This window comes from Dasypus novemcinctus, chromosome 13 (genome assembly GCF_030445035.2).
Source record: "Dasypus novemcinctus isolate mDasNov1 chromosome 13, mDasNov1.1.hap2, whole genome shotgun sequence".
Taxonomy (NCBI): domain Eukaryota; kingdom Metazoa; phylum Chordata; class Mammalia; order Cingulata; family Dasypodidae; genus Dasypus; species Dasypus novemcinctus.
The window spans coordinates 19,903,489-19,931,408 of record NC_080685.1 but is presented as its reverse complement, the minus strand read 5'-3'; the positions used below and the strand labels follow the sequence as shown (position 1 = coordinate 19,931,408).

The window sequence follows — 27,920 nt, the reverse complement described above, 5'->3', positions numbered from 1 at the left end:
ACAATATAGGTTGATCCTGAGGATAAAAAAAAAAAAATCACCAGTTAAGGCTTTTATTATTTCACACCAAGAAGTGGGAAAGCAATGGAGGTGGGTTGAGGGTGGGTTGAGGGTAATGGGAAGAGAGACAGAGCCAGGTATAACCTTCACAGGCGAACATGGCAGGTTTTTTGTTGTTGTTCACCTGTGTGTAACTCAGTGCTTGGCATTCCTAACCCATACTAATTATACAATAAATATTTAAATATTAGTTGAATAACTAATTGGATGAAAGAGTGACGGATATGTTTTCACTTGGTACAGTTACCAGTATACAGTAAATTGTGCTGTATGCAATCAATTTAATATTGCCTCAAATCCATGAGGCATGCTATTCATTCTGTCATTTGTTCAATAAACATTACTGAGCATAATAATGTACATTATTACACCCTGGGGAATAAAAAATGCCCGTTTTTTTTCTCCTCCTCTGGAGTAGTCTCCTCCCCCTACGAAAATAGTGATACCAGACATTAAGATGAAAGAAATCGTTTCATGGGGTAGCTCCTAGAAGCCAAAGGGCAGCTTTGCAATACAGTTTCATATTTTAAGTTTATTAAAATAATAAGGGCTTTCACACTACTTATAATGTAATCTTGTTCTTTTCTCCTCCACCTTGCCCCATTCCGCCCTAATTTATCCTTGCACTTCTGTGATTAGGCCGACTGAGTGGATGCCAAAAGTAAAGACTGTGAGCGGGTTCAAGAATCAACAAGACAAATTCCTGCCATTCATGGAGTTTACATGGTTAGAGGGTGTGGTCAGGAAAGATAATTCCAATAACCTGAGTTTAACCACCGGTCCAAACAAGTACCCGTGCCGACACCAGAAGCGCTACCTGGCAGCTCCAGTTGAGAGCGGCGCAAGGAAGCAAATTTCGGACGCAGTGGAAAAAGTGGCGGAAGAGGTGGCGGAAGAGAGGACTCTGGGGAGGAAGACGGGGCGGGTCCTGATTCCCCCGAGGTAACCAATAGCATGCCTGGAAGGTGGAGCTTTAGGTACTGACTGGCAAGGAAAACGACCAATCAGGAAGGTGTCTGTTCTGTGCGGGAACAACCTTTAGTTTTATCGCGCCCTTAGGGTTAAGGGGTGAGAAGAATGCTCAGGGCCTCAGCGATTTCCCAATCAGTAAGAAATTAATTCTAAATGTTAATAGGCCGTACGGCCGTACTCGTGCATATGGCTGGATGTCAATCCAGATTTAGTGGCTGTCCATCCATTTTGTCTACCGAGAGCATCCCTTCCTTCTGAGAAATGTCTTCCATTTCCTTAACTATGTAACTCAAATAAGAGCTGCTGTTTATTTACAGATCTCTTCTCCTGAGCGACGCTATACGGTCTGGGCCACATGTTTCTGCGACTGTTCCTTGTTCATCTTCATTACCTAGCACAATGTTTGGCGTATAATTAAGCCACAAGAATTGCTTAATGAATGGATATAAGCCTCTGGCTATTGCTCCCTTTAACCCCCTTTTTAAAAACCTCTGCAACCCTCTGGCTACTTTAATGGGAAACCTCATCCTGTTTTAACAGCTTAATATAGGTTGATTTAGATATGCGTTTTAGTTTTTTTGAAAAGTTTCAAGAGATGGTTAGCAGCTGTAACTTTGAAATCCAAGGCTTGTTTCCTTTTTTTTTCTCCCTCAGTACAATGTTTTAAAACTCCAAGGTTCTGAGATTGAGAGGTGAAGAATTTTCTTGTCTGTTTTTTGTTTATTATTATTATTGAAATAACAAAAAGCTCTAATAATGATTGAAGTGATGAATGCACAGCTATGTTATTATACCAAATACTATTGATTGTACACTTTGGATGAACCATATGTTTTATTAATATGTATCAATAAAATTGATTTGTTAAAAAAAATAATAAAAACTCCAAGATGCTAGGATTTTGCCCACTTCACAGGGTTGTTGGCAGTTTTCCGGGAAAGGATATGCATAACCTTTGTAAATTCTAAAGCTCTGAACAAATTTTTGTACTTCTTTTCATTCAATGTTAAATAGTTGTGGAGTTCCCATGTACTGATTACAGTGTTGGACATTATTACACAGTCCTGTATTGCTCAGAGGACCAAAGGGCAGGATCTCAAAGACAATAACTAGGTGTAGAGATGGTGCTGATCAAGTCAGAAGCAAAAGCCACTCAGATTCCACAATTCCTGAGGACAGAATATTGAGTAGTTAAATCCATGGTTCCAGACAGACAATTCTAGCCTTCTCTTTATGGCTGCTCAGTAACCTAAAAATATTGCTGCCCTCCCCACAAAATAATTTCAGTGAGTCTGAAGTGTGTCAAAATCATCTAGTGTGAGGGAAGCAGATGTGGCTCCAGCAATTGGGCTCCCATCTACCATATGGGAGGTCCAGGGTTCAATTCCCAGGGCTGTTGGAGGCAAGCTGGCCCAAGCAGAAAGCTGGTGCAGCAAGATGACACAACAAAAAGAGACAGAGAGGAGAGACAATAAGAGATACAGCAGACCAGGGAGCCGAGGTGGCGCAAAAGATTGAGCACCCCTCTCCCACTCTGGAAGGTCCCAGGATCATTTCCTGGTACCACCTAAAGAGAAGAAAAACAGACACAAGAATACACCATGAGAGAAGACAATGGATGGAGAGGATGAATAAATAAATCTTCTTTTAAAAAAATCATCTGTGTGCCTAAGGAAAAAAAAAAGTAAGGGGTGCAAGTGTGGATGTTTTTCCCAGAAAGGGTTGATCCAGTGTGACCCTGCTTTCCTCTGTTAGTTAAAAATGTTTGGTTTTTGGTTTGGTTTTGCTTTTTAACAAATCATTTTATTGACAGTGTAATAAAGTATTCAATTTATCCAAAGTGTACAAACAAAGGCATTTAGTATAATTACATAGTTGTGGATTCACTTCAATCATTATTAGATTTGTTTTAAGTATCAGAAATGAATTCAAAGTAGCCTCAGTTAAATAAAGGAGGATTTATTATAAAGGAACAATGATTTCAGTGGGACCCAAGGGCAGAATGTTCTTGGTCCTTGGGAAGAGCTGAGAACCAGGAACTTGAAAGAAGTTGGGACTCTTGCTTCAAATATGGTTCACTGTGCACACATGCTTCATTCTTCTCTTTATGCTTCTTTCATCCTTATGGCAGTAAACGTAGTCCTTCTCTGGTAAACATGTACTATTAAGAAACTGGGTCTTTCAATCCCAGTTCCAGATTCCAAGAGGGAGAGAATCTCACTGGCCCTGCTTCGGTTAGATATTCATCCCTGGTCTAATCAGATGTGGTCAGAAGGACAGTGTAATATGGTACAAACATAGTTACTAGAGGTCATCCCTGTTAAAAGGAATGGGAAGGCAATTCCCAGAGAAGGAAGATTCTTTGTAAGCTGGATAGTTGCCCCCCAAAAGTATCTATTACACTTCCTTTCCTCTTCTATTTTCTTTCTCACAACTCTCTCTCCCACTGCCTATCTGGGACTCATTGCCGAAGACAGTGTCCTAAAGTCAGACTGGCCATGAGTCACTAGGAATCATCAAAGCATTGTGTGTCTGTGTCTCCACAGTTAGCTTAAAAAGAGATTTCAGTGAGGTAAGCAGAATGACAGCCATACCTCTGTTAAAATATCTGTATTTTAAGTCCTTGTTACTGGAACTGTTTCAGTAGAGGCTGGATGATCATCATTTGATGTTGTGGTTGAAGGTGTATCTTTGTAGAGTGGGAGGAAAGGAAGTTAGATCAAGTTATATCTATGGGCTATACCAAAAGTAAGATATTATTCTACTAAACCTAGTTTTCCATTTACATGAAGATTGCCTTCCACTGCAATTTGTTGCTATTTCCATCATCAGTTTCTTGGTCTTATCCACCCCAGGCCTGCATCTATGTGGAATCAATCACTAGGTCTTACTGGGTCTTCCTCCCAAAAGTCTCTCATAGATTAAGAGTAGTTGTGTCCGAATAGCTGTGGCACTATTAGGTAACAAAAATATGAGCTCTTTTATCTATTGATAGAAGTTAAGACAGAATAGTGTAAGATTAAGAGCATAGACTTTGAACTCAAATCCTGTCCCATCACTGCTAGCTGTATAATCTTAGAAAAATTACTGAGGCTTTTCCCCAACTACCAAGTGGGGACTTAAGATTAAAGAACCTTACTGGGTTGTTTTGATAAATTAATATCCACAGGGCACTTATCACTATTTCTATTCATGGGAGCACTTATTGGAAGCCCATAGTAAATAGTCGTTGTTAATAATATATGTATGTATAACTTTTTAGTTACAAAACCCTTGCACCTACATTTTCTCATCCAGTATTCATAACCCTAAGAAGCAGATGGTGTTATTCCCATTTTAGACATAGGATACCAAAGCACAGAGAGATGGGAAGACTTTCTCCAGTGGAATTGTGAAGAAGCTGCTCCAAAAGGGAGTGAATGCCCAGTCACTAGAAGTTCTAGCAAGGTTACACAGCTACCTATCATGGAAGATGTAGCAGAAATCCCTTTTGGAAGAGTGACCGAGCTAGGTGATCTTTGAGATCCTGTATTTGCTCGTTTATTCACACATACAACAAATATGTATTGACCTCTTACCAGAAACAATTCAAGGCTCTGGGGATACAGAACAAACAAAAACAGCCTAGAATTATTAAATATCTAACCTATTTTTCACTTTTTTCACATACGTTTCATCTAAATTACCGGTTAATCCCACCCTCTCCCCAAATTGAGTTATCAGGAAACACAAAATTTTGTTTGGCTGGATTCAACGCCCCCTCAAAGGGCCAAGCCTGTTCAAAGGGCGCAAAGAAGATAAGTGGGCAGGGCCACAGAAGTTTCTGAAGGGAAGGAACAACAGCGGAACTAGTGTTCGGGTAGCTGTGGTTCTCGGTCGGGATTCAATTCAGAGGACCGGTAGTGGAAAGCTCCTGCGCTGCTTCCGGCCACCTCAGCGGGAAGCGGAGACGCAAGCAGCTGGTCTTCGGGAGCTGCGGTAGAGGCATAACTGTTATCTAGGCAGAGAAAGTGAGGACGACGCCTACAGCTGTCCGGGCTAGTGTTGGTTACTTATAGCCTGTGAAGATGGTGTTACTGACAATGATTGCCCGAGTGGCGGATGGGCTTCCGCTGGCCGCCTCGATGCAGGAGGACGAACAGGTGAGCTATTGCGATGTCCCCGCAAGCCGCTAATCCCAGCGGAGGCGCTTCGCTCGCGGCACGGGATTTCCTTTTAGGACACCGGAGACTGTTTCTGTCTTCCAAGCTCGCCTGACTCCTCTGGAGTGCTCTTTATCTTTTAGCAGTGAAGAGAACACTTGAGAGAGGAAATCTTTCCTGAGGGTGGAGGTAGGTTTTCGTCTTACCCATTTCTCTTCAGAGAAAAGCTCTGGGGAAAGGGATAGGATCAGCTGATTGTGACCACCCAGTGTTCTGTAATTCTTTAGGAAGTTTGTTAAAATCCAGGACTTCTAATTTTCTGCTGCTATAGTAAGGCTGTTGACAGATCCTGGGAAAAAGCAGCTCCTTTCTAAGTTCTTCAACTCCAATTACTGTAGTACTTGGTCCTTGATCTAGCTTGCTGACATCTCTTGAAAGTAGGTGAAGTGATAGTGCCACGTACGGACACCTGTTGAAGTGTTATGCCCAGTTGCCACTTCCTTCAATAAGCTATATTAAATTCCTCCTGATGGAATTTATCCTTCCTGTGCTATATTCCTGTAACGCTTTGAATTTTTTCCCTTGTCTTTCAATAAATGAGTTTCCTAGCGGGAGGACGACAGGTCTTAAATATCTTTGGTTTCCCCATAGCTTTTACAGCAGCAATTTTATGCTTAGTAAGGTCTCAGAAATTTATCGAACTGATTTTTTTTTTTTAAGCTCCAAATATTTTTAAAGGAAGCAGCTTTATGCCTTAGAATCACGAAGTAAATTTCTGGTGTGAAGCAGGTTTCTAGAGCAAAGTTGGGAGGTCCCAGAAGGAGAGAGGGTGAGAATGAATTTATAAATAACTTTAAATGATCAATTTTATTTTATTTGGCCTAAGTATTTTAAAAGTCCTTGAGGTTAAAAAAAAAAAAAGCATTCTAGCACAACATTGTGAATGTAATTATCACTACTGAATTAGATATTTGAATATGGTTAAAAGGGGAAATATTAGGTTGCATGTATGTTACTAGAATTTTTTTTTAAATTTAAAAAACCATAGAACACTGAGCTTTAATATATAAACTATGGACTATAGTTAATAGTATACTTAGAATAATATTGTTTCATAGGTTGCAAAAAATAATAGGAAAACTGTGTGAGATATGGGAACTCTGTTCTGCATGATCTTTTTGTAAACCTACAACTCCTCTAATAAAAAAAATTTTAAGGGTATTCTAGAAAAAAAATGTTTTGCACATATCTTTTCTTGGAGTTTTCATTCATGTATTCATGAATTAAAAAACAAAAACAAAACCTGTCAAATGTGCTAAGGCATGGTGCTCATGCAGGGGATTAGACGACATAGACCCAGTCTTTATGGAGTTTACAATCTAGTGGAATCTAGTGGAAAAGCCAGAAAACTAAGAAGTAATTTCAGTATAGTATAACTGCTATGGAAGAGGAAGAATGTTGTGTAGTTGAACAGGAAAAAGACATTTAAGTTGGTTTGGGAAGAACAGGAAAATCTTCCCAGAGGGAATGACATCTAAGTTGACAGTGGGTTCTAGTAGTGAGCTTCACTATTTAGTTTTATGCCTTTTTAAGTTTGATTTAGAAATTTTGTTTACTTTTATTTTTAGGAGAGCAGTGATACAGACTATGAAGTTGCTTGTCATATTAAGTGAAATCTTTTCCAGTTATATGGGCCAAGCGAAGTTTAATCATTGAAATAAAATGTGAAAGATAAAATTTGTCCTGAATTTTCAACTGTGAAGTGTTTTTCTCTCACTTCTCCAGTTTGTTAAACAAGAATTATGTAGGACCACCCTACAGAAGGAGTGGAATTGATCTAAGAACATGATTTGAAGGAGGATAGTATGAGAAATTTTTTCTTGAAGAGTATATAGTTGGAGAAATAGTTTTCCCAAGGGAGAAACAAAATCTGGTCAGTTTTCCAAATGTTAACATTGAATTTTAATGTGGGCGAAGAATACAAAATGAATTTGAAAGTTTACTCAATGTTAGTGGGCCCCTACTGTATGCCTTGATACTACAGTGAAAAATTAATTGAATTAGTATTGTGCATGTCTTAATTTAATTCTAAACTTATTGCTTTACCAAGGTGGTTGCTTTGTTTAATTGACAAGGAAAGAAATTTTACACAAAAATATGAAACTTTTCCTAAGCTTGTAATGTCTGCAAAAATACGAATCCTAGACTTTATTTTTACTATTATAATTAGTATACTAATTATATTTCAGAACAGAGTGCCTACCACATATCAAGCACTGTTGCCAAGCCTGTTAAATGCATTATTTCGTTTAGTCCTTATACCAACTATATGAGTATAGGTACTTATTTATAGACAAGGAAATTCCGAGGCTTAGAAAGAATAGGTCACTTGCATAAAGACACACAGCTAATAAGAGCCATAACTGGATTTTTAATCAGGGTTTCTTATCCTTGGCACTATTGATGTTTGGGGGTAGATAATCTTTCGTTCTGAGGAACTGTCCTGTGCATTGTATGATCTTTAGTAGCATCTTTTGCCTCTACTCCATAGATGGCAGTAGCAAAACCCCCACCTCCCAGTTGTGACAACCAAAAATATGTCCCCTGGGGGACAAAAATCAACCATGGTTGAAAACCACTGGATTTTAATCAATATCTGTCTGACCCTAGAGTAGAGCCCTAATTCCTAAATTCTGTACTGTACTATCTTATTCTAATATTTATTAGAAATGTATTTAACTCTTAGGAGTCTAAAAATAACTTTTTAAGAAATGAAAATCTCAATCAAGCTGTTTGTCCAGGCCAAATAAGTCAGTATACTTCCGGTTAGTCTCCTGATAAGAGATACCCTATTTTAGTTACTTACAAGGTGCCAGTTCCTGTACAAACTATTACTGGAGATGAAGAGTTATTCAGATAATAAAATAGTAAAGTCCACAAAATGATAGAGACCGAGAGTAGTATACACAATTTCTAGTTTATCTAGAAGTATAGGTCTGGGCAGGTAGAAGGACGAGCTTTTCTTCTTCAGCCTGGGTTCCCTAAACTGATGTTTTGTTTTCTCTCTTGGTTCGTTCTGGTGTGTTTCTCCTTTTATGATGTTTGCGGTTTTTTCATCTGCCTTCTTGTTCTAAATCAAAGTGAACTTTATTCCCCTTTTTTGTTTTGCCCCAACTCTGTAGAGGACAGTCCAAACTTGAGGCTGGTTTTACATCTAACTGAATAAACAGCAGGGAGCTCCAAGAAAGCAGATAGTTTACAATTAAACTGCCTCCTTCCCCCAATTATTGAAGGTTAATTAATCAACTTACTCGAATTGCTTTTAGAGGTAGATGGTTGGTTCCTGGTGTTGTCGACCTTTGACCAGCTGATTTCAGCATGGATTTAAAAGGGATAAGAGCTTAGTAAACATTCGTGAATGCATTTGATACTAATTGTTCAGCAGTCTTAGGTAGTAATGAGGTAAAGTATTGTGGTTGTGTGGCAAATTACTACCTTGTATTTTTTGTAGTATATGCAGAGTCAGATCCTAAATATTGTTTTGAATAACCTCAAATTAGTTTCAGAATTTGTTCATTCTCATTCACTTCATTACTGGTTTACTAATAGATAACTTATCTTTTTTTTTTTTTTTGTATTTTTTGAAGATACATACATCACAAAAAATGTTACGTTAAAAAATATAAGGTTCCCATATACCCCACATCCCACCCAGATAACTTATCTTAACACAGTGTACAAGTATATTTATTAGTCAGCCAAAGGGGTGCTGATGCAAAATACCAGAAATTGGTTGGTTTTTATAAAGGGTATTTATTTGGGGTAGGAGCTTACAGATACCAGGCCATAAAGCTTAAATTACTTCCCTCAGTCTTTTTTCACATGTTGAAGCAAGATGGCTGCTGACGGGGCTCCTGGGTTCCTCTGGGCTCAGCTTCTCTGTTTTCTCCACGAGATCAGCTGTTGACTATGAGGCTCTCTAGGTTTTGCCTCTCTCCACAAGATCAACTGTAGACTATCAGGCAAACAGCTCTGTCTCTACCCAGGGTTCCAGCTTAAGACCAGCATCAGACTTCAACATCAAAACGCCAACATTAAGAACCCTCAACTCTAATTTGCTATGCCTTTTATCTGCGAGTCCCCACTCATCAAGGGGCAGGTACTCAGTATCATCTCATATACCCAGAAGAAAAGACCAGTTTACAAACATAATCCAATATTTCTTTTTGGAATTCATCAATAATATCAAACTGCTACAACAAGGTTCATCAAATATATATTAGATGAAGTAGAAAGCAGAATTAGGTTATTTTTAGGCAGACTGACTGACTGTAGGCTCTTTGGGGTTTTTTTTGTTTGTTTGTTTTTTAAGATTTATTTATTTATTATTTATTTCTCTCCCCTTCCCCCCCAACCCAGTTGTCTGTTCTCTGTGTCTGTTTGCTGCATCTTCTTTGTCCGCTTCAGTTGTTGTCAGTGGCATGGGAATCTGTGTTTCTCTTTGTTGCGTCATCTTGTTGTGTCAGCTCTCCGTGTGTGTGGCGCCATCGCCATTCCTGGGCAGGCTGCACTTTCTTTCACGCTGGGTGGCTCTCCTTATGGGGCGCACTCCTTGTGCGTGGGGCTCCCCTACGCAGGGGACACCCCTATATTCACCCCTGTGTGGCAGGGCACTCATTGCGTGCATCAGCACTGCTCATGGGCCAGCTCCACACTGGTCAAGGAGGCCCGGGGCTTGAACCGCGGACCTCCCATGTGGTAGACGGACGTGCTATCCACTGGGCCAAGTCCACTGCCTGTAGGGTCTTTGTAATGTTAGTCCTGAAAGCAAATTGAGAATCTGTCTGGAAAGCTATGCTTCTTTTGTTTTGGGAGATCTAGATTGAAGCTGTAGTTTCTTGAGCATTTGCTATGAAGTAGATAGAACATTAAATAGTGAGCTATTGCCTGGAAAGTATATACTGTTATTGAAGCAATTTTAGTTATGCTGGTATATTAGCAGGTGCTCCAGAGCCTCTCACTCGAGTATTTGTCTATATTCAAATCCTAGCCCCTTCCCTTATTAGTCCTGAGTTATTGGATAAGTTTAAATTCTCAAATATAAAATGAATGTAATAATACTAATCACCACATAGGGTAGTTGTGGATATTATAAGAATTAATTTACGTAAAGCATTTTTGTGAATTTAACTTCTCATCTATAAAGTGGGCATAATAATTTCCATTACCTTGTAGGGCAATTGTGAATGAGTTAATTATGTAAAGTATTTGGAAGAATGTCTAGCAGAAAGCAAGCATGCAATAATTTCTGAATTATTTCTGAAGAAATAATTTCTGAAGAATCTTCTCATTTCATTTTGGTTTTCTTTTTTTTTTTTAAAGATTTATTTTTTATTTATTTCTCTCCCCTTCCCCCCTCCCCAGTTGTCTGCTCTCAGTGTCCATTCGCTGTGTGTCCTTCTGTGACCGCTTCTATTCTTATCAGTGGCACCAGGAATCTGTGTTTCTTTCGTTGCATCATCTTGCTATGTCAGCTCTCTCTGTGTGCGGGGCCATTCTTGGGCAGGCTGCACTTTCTTTCGCGCTGGGCGGCTCTCCTTACGGGGCGCACTCCTTGCGCGTGGGAGTCCCCTACGTGACAGGGCACTCCTTGCACGCATCAGCGCTGCGCATGGGCCAGCTCCACATGGGTCAAAGAGGCCTGGGGTTTGAACTGTGGACCTCCCATGTGGTAGGCGGACACACTATCCATTGGGCCAAGTCCGCTACCCTCATTTTGCTTTTCTTAGAGCTCACAGACCAGAATTACACGTAATACTCTGGATATAAAATTAATAAATAGGAATGGATGTATGTATGAATTTTTCCCATTATAAAATTAATTCATGCTTATCATAGAAAGTTCAGTAAGTACATATAAGCAAAATGTTAATAGGGATTATTACCCATAATTCCTACTCAGATTATAGCCATTATGATGTATATATTTAACATTTTTGTGTATACATATATACGTTTTATTAAATAATGAGTAGGCTGTTTCACTTTTTTTTCACTTATTAGTATGTAATGAATATTTTCTCATACTGTTTTAATGGCTAGATAGTATTCTATTATATGAATACCATACGTTATTTAACCATACTTTATTTACACTATTACTGAACGTTTGTTTTTTATTTTTATATGTATTTATAACAATTTCATTAACACATACATGAAGTGTATGTGTATTTTCACAGATGTAAAATTATTTGGTAAAACAATATGCAAAATTTTACAGTTTTCTGATACATATTGGCAAATTGCCTTCCAGAAAGATTGTGCCAGAACTTTGTACTCCAATGGTAATGCTAACTAAACTAGCACTATCCCTATGTAGATAAGTCCCCAATATTGTAAATTGTGCGTTGTCAATCACTGCTTTGTTCTTTTCAAAGCCCTGAAATTTTAGTGCTTTTGGCCATAATTTCTTCTAGCTAATACAGTTGTTAGTTCCTTTTTTTTCAAGATGCAATGATGTTTACAATAAGTCTTAAAAAGTCAAAGGATTTGTACCAGTCTTGACAGTTTTTGTCATCTGTTTCAACTAGTCCCTTTAAGGTGCTCACCTTCTTTCAGCAGTCAGAAAACATTCTAACATCTGTGGCTGTAATCATTTTTAAAATTACTAATATTAGAGCCTTTCCTCCAGATTTAGTTGGTGCAAGGTAGAGATTAGGCAGATTAGTTTTTTCTTTTAAATCCCCAGATGACTCCAGAGTACAGCAAATGTTGAATATCACTGATCTATGCTGATATTTTTCTTGGCATGTTATTTGCATTTCCAATATTATTTGCATCCTTTTTATCTACTGTTGTGGGTCAGATCTCTTCAGAATGCCACACAATGGCATTGGTGAAGCAAACAGATTGGCAAATCGCATTCAAATTTAGGAAAGTAAGACATGGTACACTAGCTCTTATTGGCCAAACACGTAAGATAGTGTTCATTCTCCTTTACTGGCTGACCAGTTAAGAAAAAATATGTATTACCAGTCCTATTTAATATAATATTAATATATTATAATGTTTGTCATAAAGTACTGTTAAATATATAAAACTGTATATGTACACATAATACATACAGTACATCCATATATTTGTTAATGTAGAAGTATTTCTCCAATAGTGCTATAATAAATCCTTGCCATAGGGCAATGTTAAGCAATATAAATCTACAAATTTATACTTTTAATAGCCTCTACCTAACTTCCTGGTTTATCTCATGCCTTTTCACCTGTAGCCATGTTGAAAATTCCAGTTCAGCAATTTAAGTATAGTTTAGAATCTTAGGATACGCTTTACTAAGTACACTTGCTCATGCCATGCAAACTATTTTATCATTGCTTCCTTGTTTTTACTCTTAACTCAGCATTTCACTATCTAGACTTTTAAGATTTTACTTTGTACTTTCTCAAAGTTAGACCTCAGATCCAGTTCCTGGGAGAACCTTATATGACACTTTTCTATTTAAACAGTTACTAAACACTTGCCAAAGGGAAATTCTTTTCTTTCAGTCCAAATAAATAAAATAATTTCTTTCCATCAGCTGTCAAAAGTTTTTGTTTTATCTTTTCCAATGTGTGGAACCATAGGAGTAATATTGACATATGAATAAATAATGTATATTTGCTTCATGCACTTCTTTTCCACTTTGGATCTAGTAGCTTGGTGAGGTATGATTTTTCTGTTTGAAATGACATGCTATTAACCTCAGTACTGACTTTTTTCCTCCTTTTTTTTGGAAATTGTTAAAGAAAATATTACTTGTAATCCTATCATCTAAATCTTATTATTTTAAATTTTGTATGCCTATATCCAAACTCAAGAACCACTTTGATTCATATATGTTTTTGGATGAATCCCATGTTGCCTAAATTCCTATTATTTGATTACCAAAACGCAGGAATCAAATAGATTCAATAGTTTCCTTTCATATCCATACTCGCAGATTAAACTCGTTCTGATCAAACTTGGGAACCAAATAGATTTATGCAGTAAAGGATATTTGAATTTCCAATCTTTGTCCTTACTCTTACTTATTTTTTTCCTAATTACAATGATAGTGTTCATAATAATTTGCAATCAAGGGTACATATATTTAGTTTTGCTTAAATGCTTGATACTATAATACTTTGTGGATGATTCTCCCTGATTTTCAAGTGTAAAAATGAGATTATCAGTCTGTTGTTCCCCGGATTTTCCCCTGAGTATAGCACATGCTATGCTGCTCTCTGCCAGTGTGTGCAAGTTAAATGGGTTTAAGGGAGGACACTAATCTAATATTGGAAAGAGCACTGAATTGAAATTTAATAATGCCTTAAATGTAGTTGAAATATATACTTTTGTTTCTTAGCAAATAGCTAATATGATTTTCTTGAACTGTGGGGTTGGGTCTTCCTTTTTGCTCTGAAAGTAGGCCATCTCTCTTTCGTTAAAATTTCTGTTAACCTGTTATTAGCTGGCCAGGTTACTGTAACAAAGTTCCACAGACTAGTTGGCTTAAACAACAGGAATTTATTGTCTCACAGTTTTGGGGCTAGAAGTCCACAATTAAGGTGTCAGCAGGATTGTGCTTTCTATGAAGTCTGTAGCATTCTGGTGGTGGCTTGCTGGCTATCCACAATTCAATCTCTGCTTCTGTCATATGGCCAACTCTCTGCCCGTCTGTCCCCTATTACATGTCCAAATTTCCTCTGTTTACAAGGACTCCAGTCATATTGGATTAAGGCCCATCGTGATTTAGTTTGGCTTCACTTTAATAACATATTTAAAGGTCCTATTTACAAATGGGTTCACATCCACAGGACTGGGGTTTTGGACTTGAACTTGTCTTGGTAGGGCATGCAATTCAATTTATAACACCTATAAATGAAGGATCTTATTCCCATAGTATCCTCATAATATCATGATGCTTCTCACTAATTGATACAACTTTTCTGGTGGAAGATTCTTAAGCAAAGATGTCTTGTTTCAGTCTGGCCGAGACCTTCAGCAGTACCAGAGTCAGGCTAAGCAACTCTTTCGAAAGTTGAATGAACAGTCCCCTACCAGATGTACCTTGGAAGCAGGAGCCATGACTTTTCAGTGAGTATAATCCTGATTTCCTTATGATCATTAAGGTGTAAAATGCAATAATAAAAGTAACATCTGATTAGAGTGTTAATAATTGGTTTTTTTTTAAAGAAAAGATAACTTTTTAAATATCGTCTCTTCATAGAAGTAGCTTCTCTGGTTCTAATTCTACAAAACTGAAGTCTTGGTTTGTTTATTTAACATGTATAGTGACTTCACCCTACAATAATGTATTCATTATGCAATAATAGATAAATTTTGCTTGAAACCAGACTTGTAAAAGTTAGTACACTTGCTCAAATGTCTACTGACAGTGTGGTCTTGATCAACTCATAGCTTTCCAAGCTTCAATTTCCTCCGTAAAATAGGGAAAATAATTATAGGAGTTTTGTGAGGGTTATGAGGAAATCCATGTATATCACTTACATTTTGCCTAGCACATAGAAAAAAGTCAATAAGTGTTAGTTATTATTTAGAAAAATAAAATAATAAGAGATAGTTTAAGGGTATATCAATCAGTTTACATAATGTATACAACTTAGAGCAGAATAAAAAAACTATCAAGGGGAAGCAGACTTGGCCCAGTGGTTAGGGCGTCCGCCTACCACATGGGAGGTCTGCAGTTCAAACCCCGGGCCTCCTTGACCCGTGTGGAGCTGGCCCATGCGCAGTGCTGATGCACACAAGGAGTGCCCTGCCACGGAGGGCTGTCCCCCGCGTAGGGGAGCCACGCGCAAGGAGTGTGCCCCATAAGGAGAGCTGCCTAGCACGAAAGAAAGTACAGCCTGCCCAAGAATGGCGCTGCACACACGGACACTTGACACAACAAGATGACGCAACAAAAAGAAACACAGATTCCCAGTGCTAAGGATAGAAGCAGTCACAGAAGAACACACAGCGAATGGACACCCAGAGAGCAGATAACTAGGGAGGAAGGGGAGAGAAATAAATAAATAAATAAATCTTAAAAAAAAAAACAAAAACCAAAACTATCAAGGACTTCATCAAGAAAGTGGAAAGACAGCCCACTCAATGGTGGGAGAAAATATTTGGAAACCACCTGTCCAATACGGGTTTAATTTCCATTCTATATAAAGAGATTATACAACTCAACAATAAAAGAACAAGCAATCTGATTTAATAAATGGGCAAAAGATTTAAACAGACATTTCTCCAAAAAGAAAATACAAATGGTGAAAAAGCACATGAAAAAACATTCCATATCACTAGCTATTAGGGAAATGCAAATCAAAACGACAATAATATATCATCTCACACCACATAGAATGGCCATTATTTATAAAACAGAAAACAGTGAGTGCTGGAGAGGATGTGTAGAAATGGGAACAATCCTTCACTGTTGGTGGGATTGTAAAATGGTGCAGCCTCTGTAGAATACAGTTAAGCAGTTCCACAGGAAGCTAAATATAGAACTTTCCGTATGATCCAGCAATTCCTCTACTAGGACTATATCCAAAAGAACTGAAAACTGTGACACAAATAGATTTCTGCACACCAATGTTCATAGTGGCATTATTCACAATTGCCAAACGATGGAAACAACCCAAGTGTCCATCAACCAATGAATGGATAAACAAAATGTGGTATATACATATAATGAAATACTATGTTGCAATAAGAAGAAATGAAATTGGGACACGTGATAACATGGATGAACTTTGAAGACATTATGCTAAGTGAAGTAAGCCAGACACAAAAGGACAAATATTGTGTCATCTCATTAATATGAGCCAAATATGAAGAATAAATGCATGGAATTAAAACCTAGAATACAGGTTATTAGGAGATATGAGGAGAGCTGTGAAGTAGAATTGCATATTTGAAAATAAAAAGCATTTCTCCAGGTACATAAAAGAACGAATTTTCAATGTCAAAAAATAGGCACTTAATTGCATGGTATTTTTATATCTGTCATGGGTTAGGGAACAAGACACATAGCAAAGTTCTCATGGAATTGAGAAGAGTTTTTCTTCTGCCTGGTTTCTTTAGGACCTTCATAATTGCATTACCATCTTTTATTTCCATCCAGGAGATATTTATTAGAGGTTTGTTATTTGCCAGACCTCGTACTAAGTCCTGCCTTTAATATTCATGTCTTTTAATGAGCTTATTCTCTGATTAACAGTGACACACGTTCAGACACCTATACTATAATACCTGAGGGCAAGATGTGTCATAATCAGAATATAAATGAAATACTTTGGGAGCAGAGAGAAGGAAGCAGTGCATTCCCATTAGTAGGAAGGAGGTGGTAAGTTTGAGAAAAGTGGATAGACGGAGTGAGAAAACAAAATTTACAGAGAAAATTACAGTAGAATTGCACATTTGAAAATAAAAGGCATTTCTCCAGGTATGTAAAAGAGCATTACAATTAGAAAAAACAACATAGATGGAAATCCATGAGGACATAAAAGAATCTAGCTTTTTGGAGGATAGCATATCATTTGCTGTATTAGGATTTATTATGGAATATAGCCTATGCTTGTGAAGGGGACTGCAAATACTATACCAATAAATATGTATTTTTTTTTAAAGATTTATTTTTTATTTATTTCTCTCCCCTCCCCCACCATTATCTGCTCTCTGTGTCCTTTCACTGTTTGTTCCTCTGTGTCTACTTGCATTCTTCTCAGTGGCACCAGGAATCTGTGTCTCTTTTTTTGTTGTTGCGTCGTCTTGCTGTATTAGCTCTCCACGTGTGGCACCACTCCTGGGCAGGCTGCACTTTTTTCATACAGGGTGGCTGTCCTTGCTGGGCGTACTCCTTGCGCGTGAGGCTCCCCTAAGTGGGGGACACCCCTGCGTGGCATGGCACTCCTTGTGCGCATCAGCACTGCATGTGGGCCAGGTTGGGAGGCCCTGTGTTTGAACCTTGGACCTCCCATATGGTAGGCGGACACTCTATCCGTTGAGCCAAATCCACTTCCCATATTTTTATTTAATAGATATTAGGGAATCCTTAGTGCTTTTAAGCAGAGTAAGAGGATAGATAACATGGTCAGATGTACTTTTTAGGAATAAAACTGTATGTCAGTATAGAAGATTGCCTAGACTGAAGGCAAGGAAACCAGTCAATTGCAAGCAAGATACAGGACAGAAATGCTATTATATTTTTAAAGGGCCTGAGAGATCATATAATATGGTAGTCTTTAAACTCTGCTTTGTGGATCCCTAGTATATATCAGGACAAACTCTCATTTTATGTACTATATATGTTGGTCTTCTGAATATAATTTTTGCTGAAATAAAGAATACTATGGCTTAAAGGAAATAAGTAGCCTAACCTTTTCCCCAAGAACGTCTCCAACATGTGGTCAAATAGCCCCTTCCAGAGTGCCAGTGAGCTCCTTTCACAAGAGGAAGCCTCTTCTGTTGTTGGGTAGTTTCTAGTTGATGAAGAGTTCTCCTACCCTGGAAATTAAGAAATGTTATCAGCTTTGAAGTCACTGTTTTCTGTACCTAATAAATATTATGACATTAACCTCCAACTTTTAGGTAATCATAAAAATTTCCAATTACATTGCTTTTCCTTGTGGTTTGAAGGAGTTCAAATATGATTACACTAATTTACCATACATAATGAAAGGGTGGATAGAGTTATGACTCGGATTTTTCAAGAAATTGTTTTAGATATGAAGATTTTAGTTGAGGAATTGTGTAATAAATAAACAGTTACAGGGAAGAGGACTTGGCCCAATGGATAGGGCATCCATCTACCACATGGGAGGTACACAGTTCAAACCTTGGGCCTCCTTGACCCATGTGGAACTGGCCCACACGCACTTCTGATGCATGCAAAGAGTGCTGTGCCACGCAGGGGTACCCGCCATGTAGCGGAGCCCCACGCTCAAGGAGTGTGCCCTGTAAGGATAGCTCCCCAGCACAAAAGAAAGTTCAGCCTGCCCAAGAATGGTGCCACACACACGGAGAGCTGACACAGCAAGATGGCGCAACAGAAAGAGACACAGATTCCCGTGCTGCTGACAACAACAGAAGCGGGCAAAGAAGAACACGCAGCAAATGGACACAGAGAACAGACAACTGGGGCAGGGGCAGGGAGAAGGGGAGAGAAATAAAATAAATCTTTTTAAAAAAAAAAACAGTTATAATAAACTGTCTACATAAGTTTTTATGGAATATATTTCTTAATGGAAAGGTGTTTCCTTTCTGATTTCAAGGAGTGTGGTTTGAAATTGACTTTCTGATTTAGTCAGACTCAAAGGGCTTATGGTAGGTATTTTCTAAAGTTTTTATGGCATGAGAGTCTAATTTAAACTGTTGGAGGTACTATGGCTCTACAATTTTCTTTTTCTTTTTTTGTCTCTGTAGCTACATTATTGAGCAGGGGGTATGTTACTTGGTTTTATGTGAAGCTGCCTTCCCTAAGAAGTTGGCTTTTGCCTACCTAGAAGATTTGCACTCAGAGTTTGATGAACAGCATGGGAAGAAGGTGCCCACCGTTTCTAGACCTTACTCCTTTATTGAGTTTGGTAAGCTTTTGCCCTTCACTTCTCTATCAAGGGAGCAAGCAGTACAAAGAAGCTATTTGTTACACTGATATAATCTTGACACATTTTTCCTGAGATTTTGAATTCTGCCTCCTCTCCTATTCCACCTTGATTTGTCCTTTTGAATGAAAGGCACAGTCACAAAGACAAATACGCACACACACAGTAAAGCTTTTTTTTAGTTCGGAATATGGAAATTAGAATGAGTGAAGTATTGTTTCTTTTGGTGGAATAAGAGTCTTTAATTTTTTTTTTAAGTACTAGAAGATATATGGTAGTAGGGCAAAACATTTACTATGTGCAGAAGTAGTGAGTATGGATGTCCATATTTGTACTAAAATTATAGAAAGACTCAACACTGGTCAGACCTAGTAAAGTATCTGATGGCATTGAGCAAAGGAAATGTCCTCCATATAGGAAGTGAGGTTAAGTACATTGCTGGAATTTTTAGTTAAAAAAATCTTTGCTTTACTACCTCAATTTCTGAACTGCTTCAGGTTTGCTAGGTAAGTATGTCATCTTGATTTTTAGACACAGAAAAAAATTAGCAGAAGAAATCCAGTGTTTTAAAACTACATAGTCACTACAAATGCAAATTTATATGATGTCTAGTTTTTCAAATTTTATTTTTGTACACAGTCCACTGAGCCCGAGAAAAAATAAGACTGTCCCAGGGCTGCATGGGAAATACAGGAAATAGATGGTACACACAAATTAGCTTAAGGGATTGCTTACAAAGATAGGAATGGGATATATTAGGAGAAGCACAAGCCCAGTAACTTGGGACTAGTAGCATGGTAGTTGTTACCATCCCTAAACCTGAAGGAATGAGGGGAAGGAACAATTTCTGGAACTTGGAAGAAGAAAATTTATTGAGAAGGCCAACTTAAGAGGAGCTTTAACTTTTGGAGGAGGAGTATTGCCAGCCCAAGGTTCTCAGGAGGAGCCAAGGGAATAAATACCCTGACGTCACTCTGTACTCTCCTTCCCAACTGTTGGGGCTACCCGTTGGCTGAATCTAACTGGAAGCCAGAGGGAAGGAGTTCGCTGATGTCATCCATACAAATCAGCTTCCCAAGGCAGAAAACAGGGTGCAAAAGAGTACAGAAGAGATGTAAAGAGACAAATGAAAGGTAATCAGCACATTTAACATGAGATTCTTGCTAAAAGTTGAAAATAAGATCTTTAGTAATAAGTCATTCTTCTTACAGTTTTAAGGAATACAAATATGAGCTAAAGATGGATGAGACTGCAGTTTTATAGTGATATTTTGAGAGACTTCCTCTCACACATTTGCTTTACCTAAAGTTTAAGAATAGAATGAATTTGGAAATAGATATTGAAGAAAATGCTTCAAGGCATGTTTTTCAACCTTTTACTGATCACATAACTTTTTTGCTAGGTTAGACTGTAGTGATACTAGCTGTGCCAGCATCTTACCTTTCAAGGAATGTGTAGAATTAAGTAATGAAGGGCCCTTGGAATACAGTTTGAAAATTTCTGCTTTCAAGAAAGTCTTGCTATAGTGGATCTTAAGTTCTCTAAGCATCCTGATAGTAGATACTTCTTAATTCAAACGTATGCAAAGGATGTTTCTCCTGAATGGTCATCTAGTTAAATTTTTACATTTTACAAATAAAAACCCAAAGCCCAGATTTTGATACTCAAGAATTGGTTAACCATGGACATTGGCAGATCCAGGACTAAACTCAGAGCTTCTGATTCTAAACTCAGAGCTTCTGATTCCCTACTTTACTATTTTGATGACCATGAAATAAATTGTTAATGGCCACTTTATCCCTCATTCCAGATACCTACATTCAGAAAACCAAAAAGCTTTATATTGACAGTCGTGCTCGGCGAAACCTAGGCTCCATCAACACTGAATTGCAAGATGTGCAGAGGATCATGGTGGCCAATATTGAAGAAGTATTACAACGGGGAGAAGCACTCTCAGGTATCTCAACACAGTAAGAGCCTTAAGAAGTGGTTCACGGTTCATAAGACAAAGAGTCTTATTTAGGGGTACCTTTTATGCTGTCAGGTTCTATCAGTGTTAAAAATTTGTCTCTTAGAAATAGATTACATTACAGAACTTCCCATAAATGGTTTATTCCCAACGTGATTTTTATCAAGAGGAAACAGTGCAAAGAAATCATACTGTTTCCAAGGTATTTACAAAATCATGTAAATTATATACAGAAACACTTGCACAAGTTAAGGGAAATGAAAAGAAAAGTGAGAGGAAGTTGTCAAAAGATTTATTGCAGCGGTTTCCTGAGTAGGCTATTTAGAGACTTTACTGCTAATAGGGCAATCTTTGTAAAATGCCCTTTTGATCAAGGCATTCAATCTGCTGAAACACTTAAAATAATTTTAACTACAAATAAAATCCCATGTGGTCTGAATGTAATTTTCATTTACTTAATCACTATTATTGAATGCTCGATATTTGTAAGGTATTATGCTCTATGGGGTAGAAAATAAGGAGATCACAAATGGCTCTCAACCTCCTGCTTCACAAACATATTACTTCAGCCACGTAGCTTCTTCACCATCCTTAATGGTCCATTCTTACCTGATGCTAGACCTGTTCTTTAAAATCCAGACAAGAACTGCCTTTCAAAGAAGGCTTCTCTGATCCTCACAGCCAGCCCAGATCACATTCATCCTTTATTTTATTTATTTTATTTTTTTGTGGTACTGGGCCAGGGATTAAACCTGGGTCCTCATATGTGGGAAGCCGGCACTCATCCACTGAGCCACATCGGCTCCCACGTTGGTTTTTATTTGTTTGCTTGCTGTTTGTCTTTGTTTTTAGGAGGCACTGGGACTTAAACCCAGGACCTCCCATGTGGGAAGCAGATGCTCAACCACTTGAGCCATATCTGCTCCCTTTCTTCTGTTCTTTAACTCTTGGAGCACTTAGCTATATAATAGTTTTTAGCACATAATTGTGTGTATGTGTGTATATAAAAATACATATATATGTATTTACATAAATATATATACGTAAGCTCTTTAAAGGTAATATTTATGTTTCATATCTATTTCATATATTTCTTTTATATCCTTCACAGTAATGGTCACAAAAGCATGCTTTAATGAGTATTTCTTGAATTTAACCTTGCTACATAATTTATTAATAAATGGGATTTCTCATGTAGAATGAAGTTCAAGCTTTAACCTTTATGTTAATAGTCTGTAGTTATCCTAGTATGTATCTTCACAGTCTGTGAATATCAAAATTTGGGTGAGTAAGTCTATAAGTTTTCATCATAACAGACTTCCATTTTCTACCTGAGATAAAGTAGACCAGTAAAGGAATTTTTCTTTAATCCAAAGTTTATATATTGGTTAATTAATCAGTAGTGTAAAGGATTCTCTTATAGTACTTTGCTGGTTAATACAAAGCTGATGTGCTGACTGAAGAAGATTTACTTCTCTATCCTTAAGTAGCGTGATCTGTTTGGAAAGATAAACATCCTCACAGAGTAATTAATAAACTATAAAAGGAAGCAAACATCTATCAAGCACTTTGTGTTAGGCAATATACTAGGGGGACTTTAACATATATTTTATGTACTCTTTATAGTAATTCCATGTGAAATGGGTGGTATCAAACCAGTTTTACAGATCAAGAAGCAGAGGCTCAGAAAAGTTCTCACTAAAAGTCACACTGCTAGTACCTGGCAGAATCTATTGACCTCCAGTATCTTTGTTCATCTTCTGTTTCTAACAGTTTTAAATGGATATATAGTCAATAGGAGCTATGAAAGTATAGAAGGAAGTGGATAAATGGGTGGACAGGAAAGATTTCCTCATTTTAAATAGATTAGGAGAAAGTAAGAGTAGTCTTCTTCATGAAAGGAAAAATGCCCTGAACAAAGCATATTTAAAGGACAGTGAGCTTAGCTAACTCCAAAGAATGTTTCCTGCTCTTTAAGCCTCTTCACAGTAGGAATCCATCTTTTATGCCTCTTCTCTTTCTGATTTCTAAAGTTTTCCAGCTTGTCTACTTTACTTTTAAGACTCAAGTAGTCCCTATGGTTACTTTCAGCACGATCAAGTTATGCCCCCCATCCCTTTTTTTTAACTGCATAAATACACCAATTTCTTTAAGCCATGTTTTTCTTCCCATTCTAAGGTGTTACCCCTATTTGACTATAAATTTCACAAAGGTAGGAGTTGTGTCTGGTTTTTTGTTGTTGTTATTTTTTTAGGGGGAGGTACTAGGGATTGAACCCAGGACCTCATACATGGGAAGCAGGTATTCAACCACTGAGCTATACCTGCTCCGCAGATCAAGTATGTTTTGATGAGCATTGTATCCTCCAGCACATTGCACAGTGTCTATAACGTGTATTTGCTAAATGACTTCTCCAATTAGTAGCTTTTGTTTTTCAAAATTTTCCTATGTAGAGGAATTTTCTTAACTTTTGTTTATTGTGTATGGTCTAATAACTGTTCCTTTGCCTGGTTATTCTCATTAGATATAGTTTCATTCAGAAAATATTTATTGAGAACTGACTATATACCAGGTCCTGTTATAGGCACTGGGGAAATAGCAATGACACAGTAGCTAAAAGCCCATATTCAGTGGAGTATACATTTTAATAGATAGGCTAGAAAGATTAATTGCAGCAGTGCCAAGGTTGTTTTGCATTCCCTTGCTGTCTTCTTGAATGGCTAGGTATTCTTTTTACAGGACCAGTTGCTCATTTAGAAGTGACTGCCATGCCTATGACATTAAGTATTTCTACATTTCCCAATCAAAATCAGTCTCTATTAAGCAGCTCCAAATATTCCAAAAGCATTCTCTAAGGAAAAACAAGCAAATTCAGATTATAAAATTTTTTTTTTCAAAAATTTAAATTTGATCAGAATCCTTTTATGTCAAACTGAGTTTTTTCTTGTTATTTAATCTAATATAGCTTGTTTCTATCTGGCTATTTCCCTGAGTGGTCAGTTAACAATTACAAGGTGAAAACATTAAAAATGTATATAGAAAAAAAAACTTTGCAGAAAATGCTTAAAAGTTTATGTACTAGATATTGATAGTTTTCTAGCCCCTGTTATTGTATTTTAGTTACAACAACATTCCTATGTCTGTAGAAATATAATTTCTGGTAGCTTTACCTTTATTTAAGTCTTTACTATGTGAAGAGTATTAGAAATTTGGTATCAGTAAATGTGGGAATATAGCTTAATAGTGTCTGGTTAATTGACTTTTCTGGTTACCTGAGTTTAGCCTTATATGAATTATCAGTTTCAAAATATGAGACAATGTGATGTAGTGCATTGAAAGATTATGAAGATTATTACTTTAAAATATCAGCTAACATTTATCAAGTGTCTACCATATATAGGCATGTGCTCACTTTATGCATTCTCATGTACCTACCATCCTATGATGTAGTTACTATGGTTATCTCCATTTTATAGATGAAAAAACTAGGTCTTAGAAAGGTTAAGTGACTTGATCAACATTACATGGCTTGTGCCTCTGAGGTATGAACCAAATAGTCTGAGACCAGAGTCTACATTTCTAACCATTTCAAGAATTTGAACATAATTTTGTCTGATAATTTAAAAATGTATTGTAGATGTTATATTGCTTCAGAATCATGAGTTAATCAGGATGTAACTTTGCCCTAAAAATGATCATTTAAGTTTAATGGTTGTTGAAATTTTAAAAGTTTGATACCCTTGGCATTCCATTCCTTCTGTTTCTTTTCTTTCCTTGCCTTGTTTCCATTTTCTTGAAGCAAAGTGCTTTAGGTCCTGTATTAGTCAGCCATAAAGGGTGCTGATGCAACGTTCCAGAACTCTGTTGGCTTTATAAATGATTTTTATTTAGGGTAAAAGCTTACAGTTACAAGACCCTAAAGAGTCCAACTCAGGGTACCATAAGAGGTACTTCCTCACCCAAAGTCTGTTGCCACGTGTTGACGTGGCTGCTGATATGTGCGTAGGTTCAGCCTTTCTCTTCCTCTTAAGGCTCTATGGGCCCAGCTTCTTCTGATCTCAGCTGTAGGCCAGAGAGCTTGTCTCTCTTCCCCTGGCATCTTTCTGGGCTCAGTTGCTTTGTTTTTTTCACAAGGTCAGCTGTAAACTATCAGGCGGATGTCTCTTCTCTCTCTGGGGCTCCAGCATCAAAACTAAGTTCTTTCCTCTGCCCTGTCTTTTGGAGCTCTCTCTCTTCCTCTGTGCTCTTCTTTGTGTATCTGCTTCTGTGTGAGAGTCCGTATCATCAGCCCACTAAAGGGGCTGGGACTCATTGCTGAGTCTTACGCTAATGAAGTGGTTGAATCAAAGCCCCAATTCCAACATGATTTAATCAGATATCTCAGCTGAGTCCAGTACAGGCAAAGGGAATCACATCCAGAGGAACAGACCAGTTTACAAATGCAATCAACATCTCTTTTTTGGCATTCATAAATAACATCAAATTGCCACAGGTCCCAAGAAGAAACAGCCCTTATCTGAGGTTTAAACATATTGATATGATGAAGAAAAGATGCGTACACTACATAAAAAATAATCATTGAACTTTAATGCAAGTAGTCCTTCATAACTTACTGCCTATTTGATATAGTGCCACTCAACTTTGGTTATTTTTATGTCTTAGTGCTTTTGATAAAATACTTCCAGGGACTAATTGATGCTTTCTTTTTTTTTTCCTTTTTGACAGCATTGGATTCAAAGGCTAACAATTTGTCCAGTCTGTCCAAGAAATACCGCCAGGATGCGAAGTACTTGAACATGCGTTCCACTTATGCCAAACTTGCAGCAGTAGCTGTATTTTTCATCATGTTAATAGTGTATGTGCGATTCTGGTGGCTGTGAACTAGTGAATCCAGTCACTGGAAGGGATAACCTAGAACCCAACAGGTATATGTTTTCAGGAAGCTGAGCTCACAGGGATGTGTATTAGAAGCCAAGTGGAACTTCTGCCTCTAAAGACCTTGCAAGAAAAGACATGTCCTGAAAATGAAAGGTCACACCTCATTTAATGAAGCTTAACCCTATGTAGAATCTCTTTGGAGGACATGGGTGCTAAGCCATGGATGTTATTAGGGATCAGTAGATTGTTTTATTTTGTTTTTTCCCTCCCAGTGTTTTACATTTTTTAAATAGCACTGACTGGGACATTCTCATTCTCTAATGAATCCATCAGTGAGATTGATTTAACCAACTTGTACTAGCAACACTCTGAATTCCTTCAGAGAATGCAGCCCTATGGAAAGTTTTTGACTCAAATCAACATTCCTTAGTTGGTGACATTTGTGATTTTCTGTAATCTGAGTTTTGATGGCCTTTCGAACAAAACTCTAGTATGTGAAGGTTGATTGCTGTGCTGCACAGATCTTGTCTATTGACCCCTGTAGGAAGTTAACTCTTGTTGTTTTCCTTTTGTGATATTTTGCTTATTGCACATTTGCTCTAGGGTTAAATGAATTATATTAAGATGCCTTGAAATTATATTGTAGCACTCCTTAATTAAGAAGCTAAAATCTTTCATTTATTCCTTAAACAAAAGATTTAAATTAGTTTGGGACAGTCTTTTATTTTTCAGCATCTGGTTTATATTAATAGAGTATAGCATATGGATGGCCAGAGGTCCCTGGGTTAATGAGAAGAAAGGTCCAGCTCATAACTATAGCTTTCCCCTGCCCCTTCATCACTTTCCCCACTATTGTTTTCCTCTTCCATAATTTGCTAACATCTTAAAAAGTTCCCTGTGCCCAGTAGTTTCATGCCCCATAAACTTCTTCCAGGATATTCTTAAATTTCAAAATAGAAAATGTTTATCTGTGTAGTGAATTAAAAGTTTTTGTAGAGCAACTATTCAAACTACTCCATACATTTATCTTAGAAAGACTCTGAAAACTCCTCATTCCTCTTTCAGTTTATATAAATTCTTTGAGAATGTTCTAGAGATTATTGATTTACAGTGGCTTCTGTTAATAAAAGTACCTATCCGTTTTTCCCTTTTGTGCTCAGGGATGATGGAAATTTCCTTTTACTTTCTGAGGTAGACATTTTTTAAATGGGGAGAATAGACCTTTTAAATATTTTCACAAGGGTCTGCAATGTAACTTGTAGCACTTACACATACTACAAATACTTCTTTAAATTATACAGGAAAATGAGCCAAATTCTTACATCTCAACATATTTGGTAAGCAGTTTTCTAACTTTTGGGATCATCAAAACTACTGCCTTTATTCCTGCTTCTTTTTATTCCTGATAATTTACAGAACTAGAACAAAAAAATTTTTTTTCACTTTGGACCTAATCTGCCAATTGGAGTTTTGTGCATGAAATATGAAGTTACTTTTTAGAAAGTGTAAATGCTTTTAAGTCCCTGAAAGACTTGTCCCTAAGTAGTAATGCTGGTAATAAAAGCCTTTGAGAGGCTGACAACTTTAGTGGTACCTTAGCATTTGGTGCTTCTATTGAAGTGGAGAGTGGCAGCTCATTGTTGAGAGTTGCATGCTGCAACCTGGTGGTCAGCAACTAAATAAATACTTCTAGAATGTTCTCTTTAGTGTGTTTTGTTATCTCATTAACTTACTACATTACGTATATCCTTTCTAGTTTTTTGTCTACCTAATCTCAGTAGATTCATTTAAAAATGAAGAGGGAAGGGGGAGATTTTGAACAAAGGCACAAGAAAGTATTATGATTAAGTGTTAAGATTAGGGAGGTAGAAAAAGGAGAGAATAAGACTCATAATAAATAAGGCTTCTACTTTCTGTACTTCATAGGAGGCCCTAAGATCTTACAGATGAAATGTATCAGTGACCAAACAGGCATCTAACATAGAATGTGATAAACACTGTAGGGTTATTGGGGACACATTAAGAAAGGACACCTAATTCACTTGAGGAGGAAGTTGATAAGGGAAGACTTTCTGGGCAAGGAGGAGAATGGGGCTTCTAGGCAGAGTCATGGCATGTGCATGAGGTAAGAGAAGGAGGCACATTTTAGGAATTGTGGTCTGGTTCAGCTTAAGCATTGGCAAGGGAGAAGACAGGAGGAAGAACTAGCCTGGTACACTGTCATAAAGGGACCTTACTACCCTATTGGCTGTG

General features: G+C 37.5%; 1 protein-coding gene across 1 annotated transcript; it reads left to right on the top strand.

Moving 5' to 3' along the window:
• Nucleotides 1-1,111: 1,111 nt before the first annotated feature.
• On the top strand, nucleotides 1,112-27,366 carry SEC22B (SEC22 homolog B, vesicle trafficking protein). The gene is made up of 5 exons (XM_012518015.3): nucleotides 1,112-5,174; nucleotides 14,194-14,303; nucleotides 18,642-18,802; nucleotides 20,631-20,777; nucleotides 25,515-27,366. The coding sequence occupies exons 1-5, from the start codon at nucleotides 5,100-5,102 to the stop codon at nucleotides 25,667-25,669; spliced, it is 648 nt and encodes a 215-aa protein (XP_012373469.1). The 5' UTR covers nucleotides 1,112-5,099; the 3' UTR covers nucleotides 25,670-27,366.
• The last annotated feature ends 554 nt before the right edge of the window (nucleotides 27,367-27,920 follow it).

Bases quoted from the DNA above. Each gene is read 5' to 3' on its own strand.
- SEC22B (XM_012518015.3), top strand. From the start codon at position 5,100: ATGGTGTTACTGACAATGATTGCCCGAGTGGCGGATGGGCTTCCGCTG. The intron at 5,175-14,193 runs GTGAGCTATTGC...GTCTTGTTTCAG, and splicing joins CGATGCAGGAGGACGAACAG to TCTGGCCGAGACCTTCAGCA. The intron at 14,304-18,641 runs GTGAGTATAATC...TTGTCTCTGTAG, and splicing joins GCAGGAGCCATGACTTTTCA to CTACATTATTGAGCAGGGGG.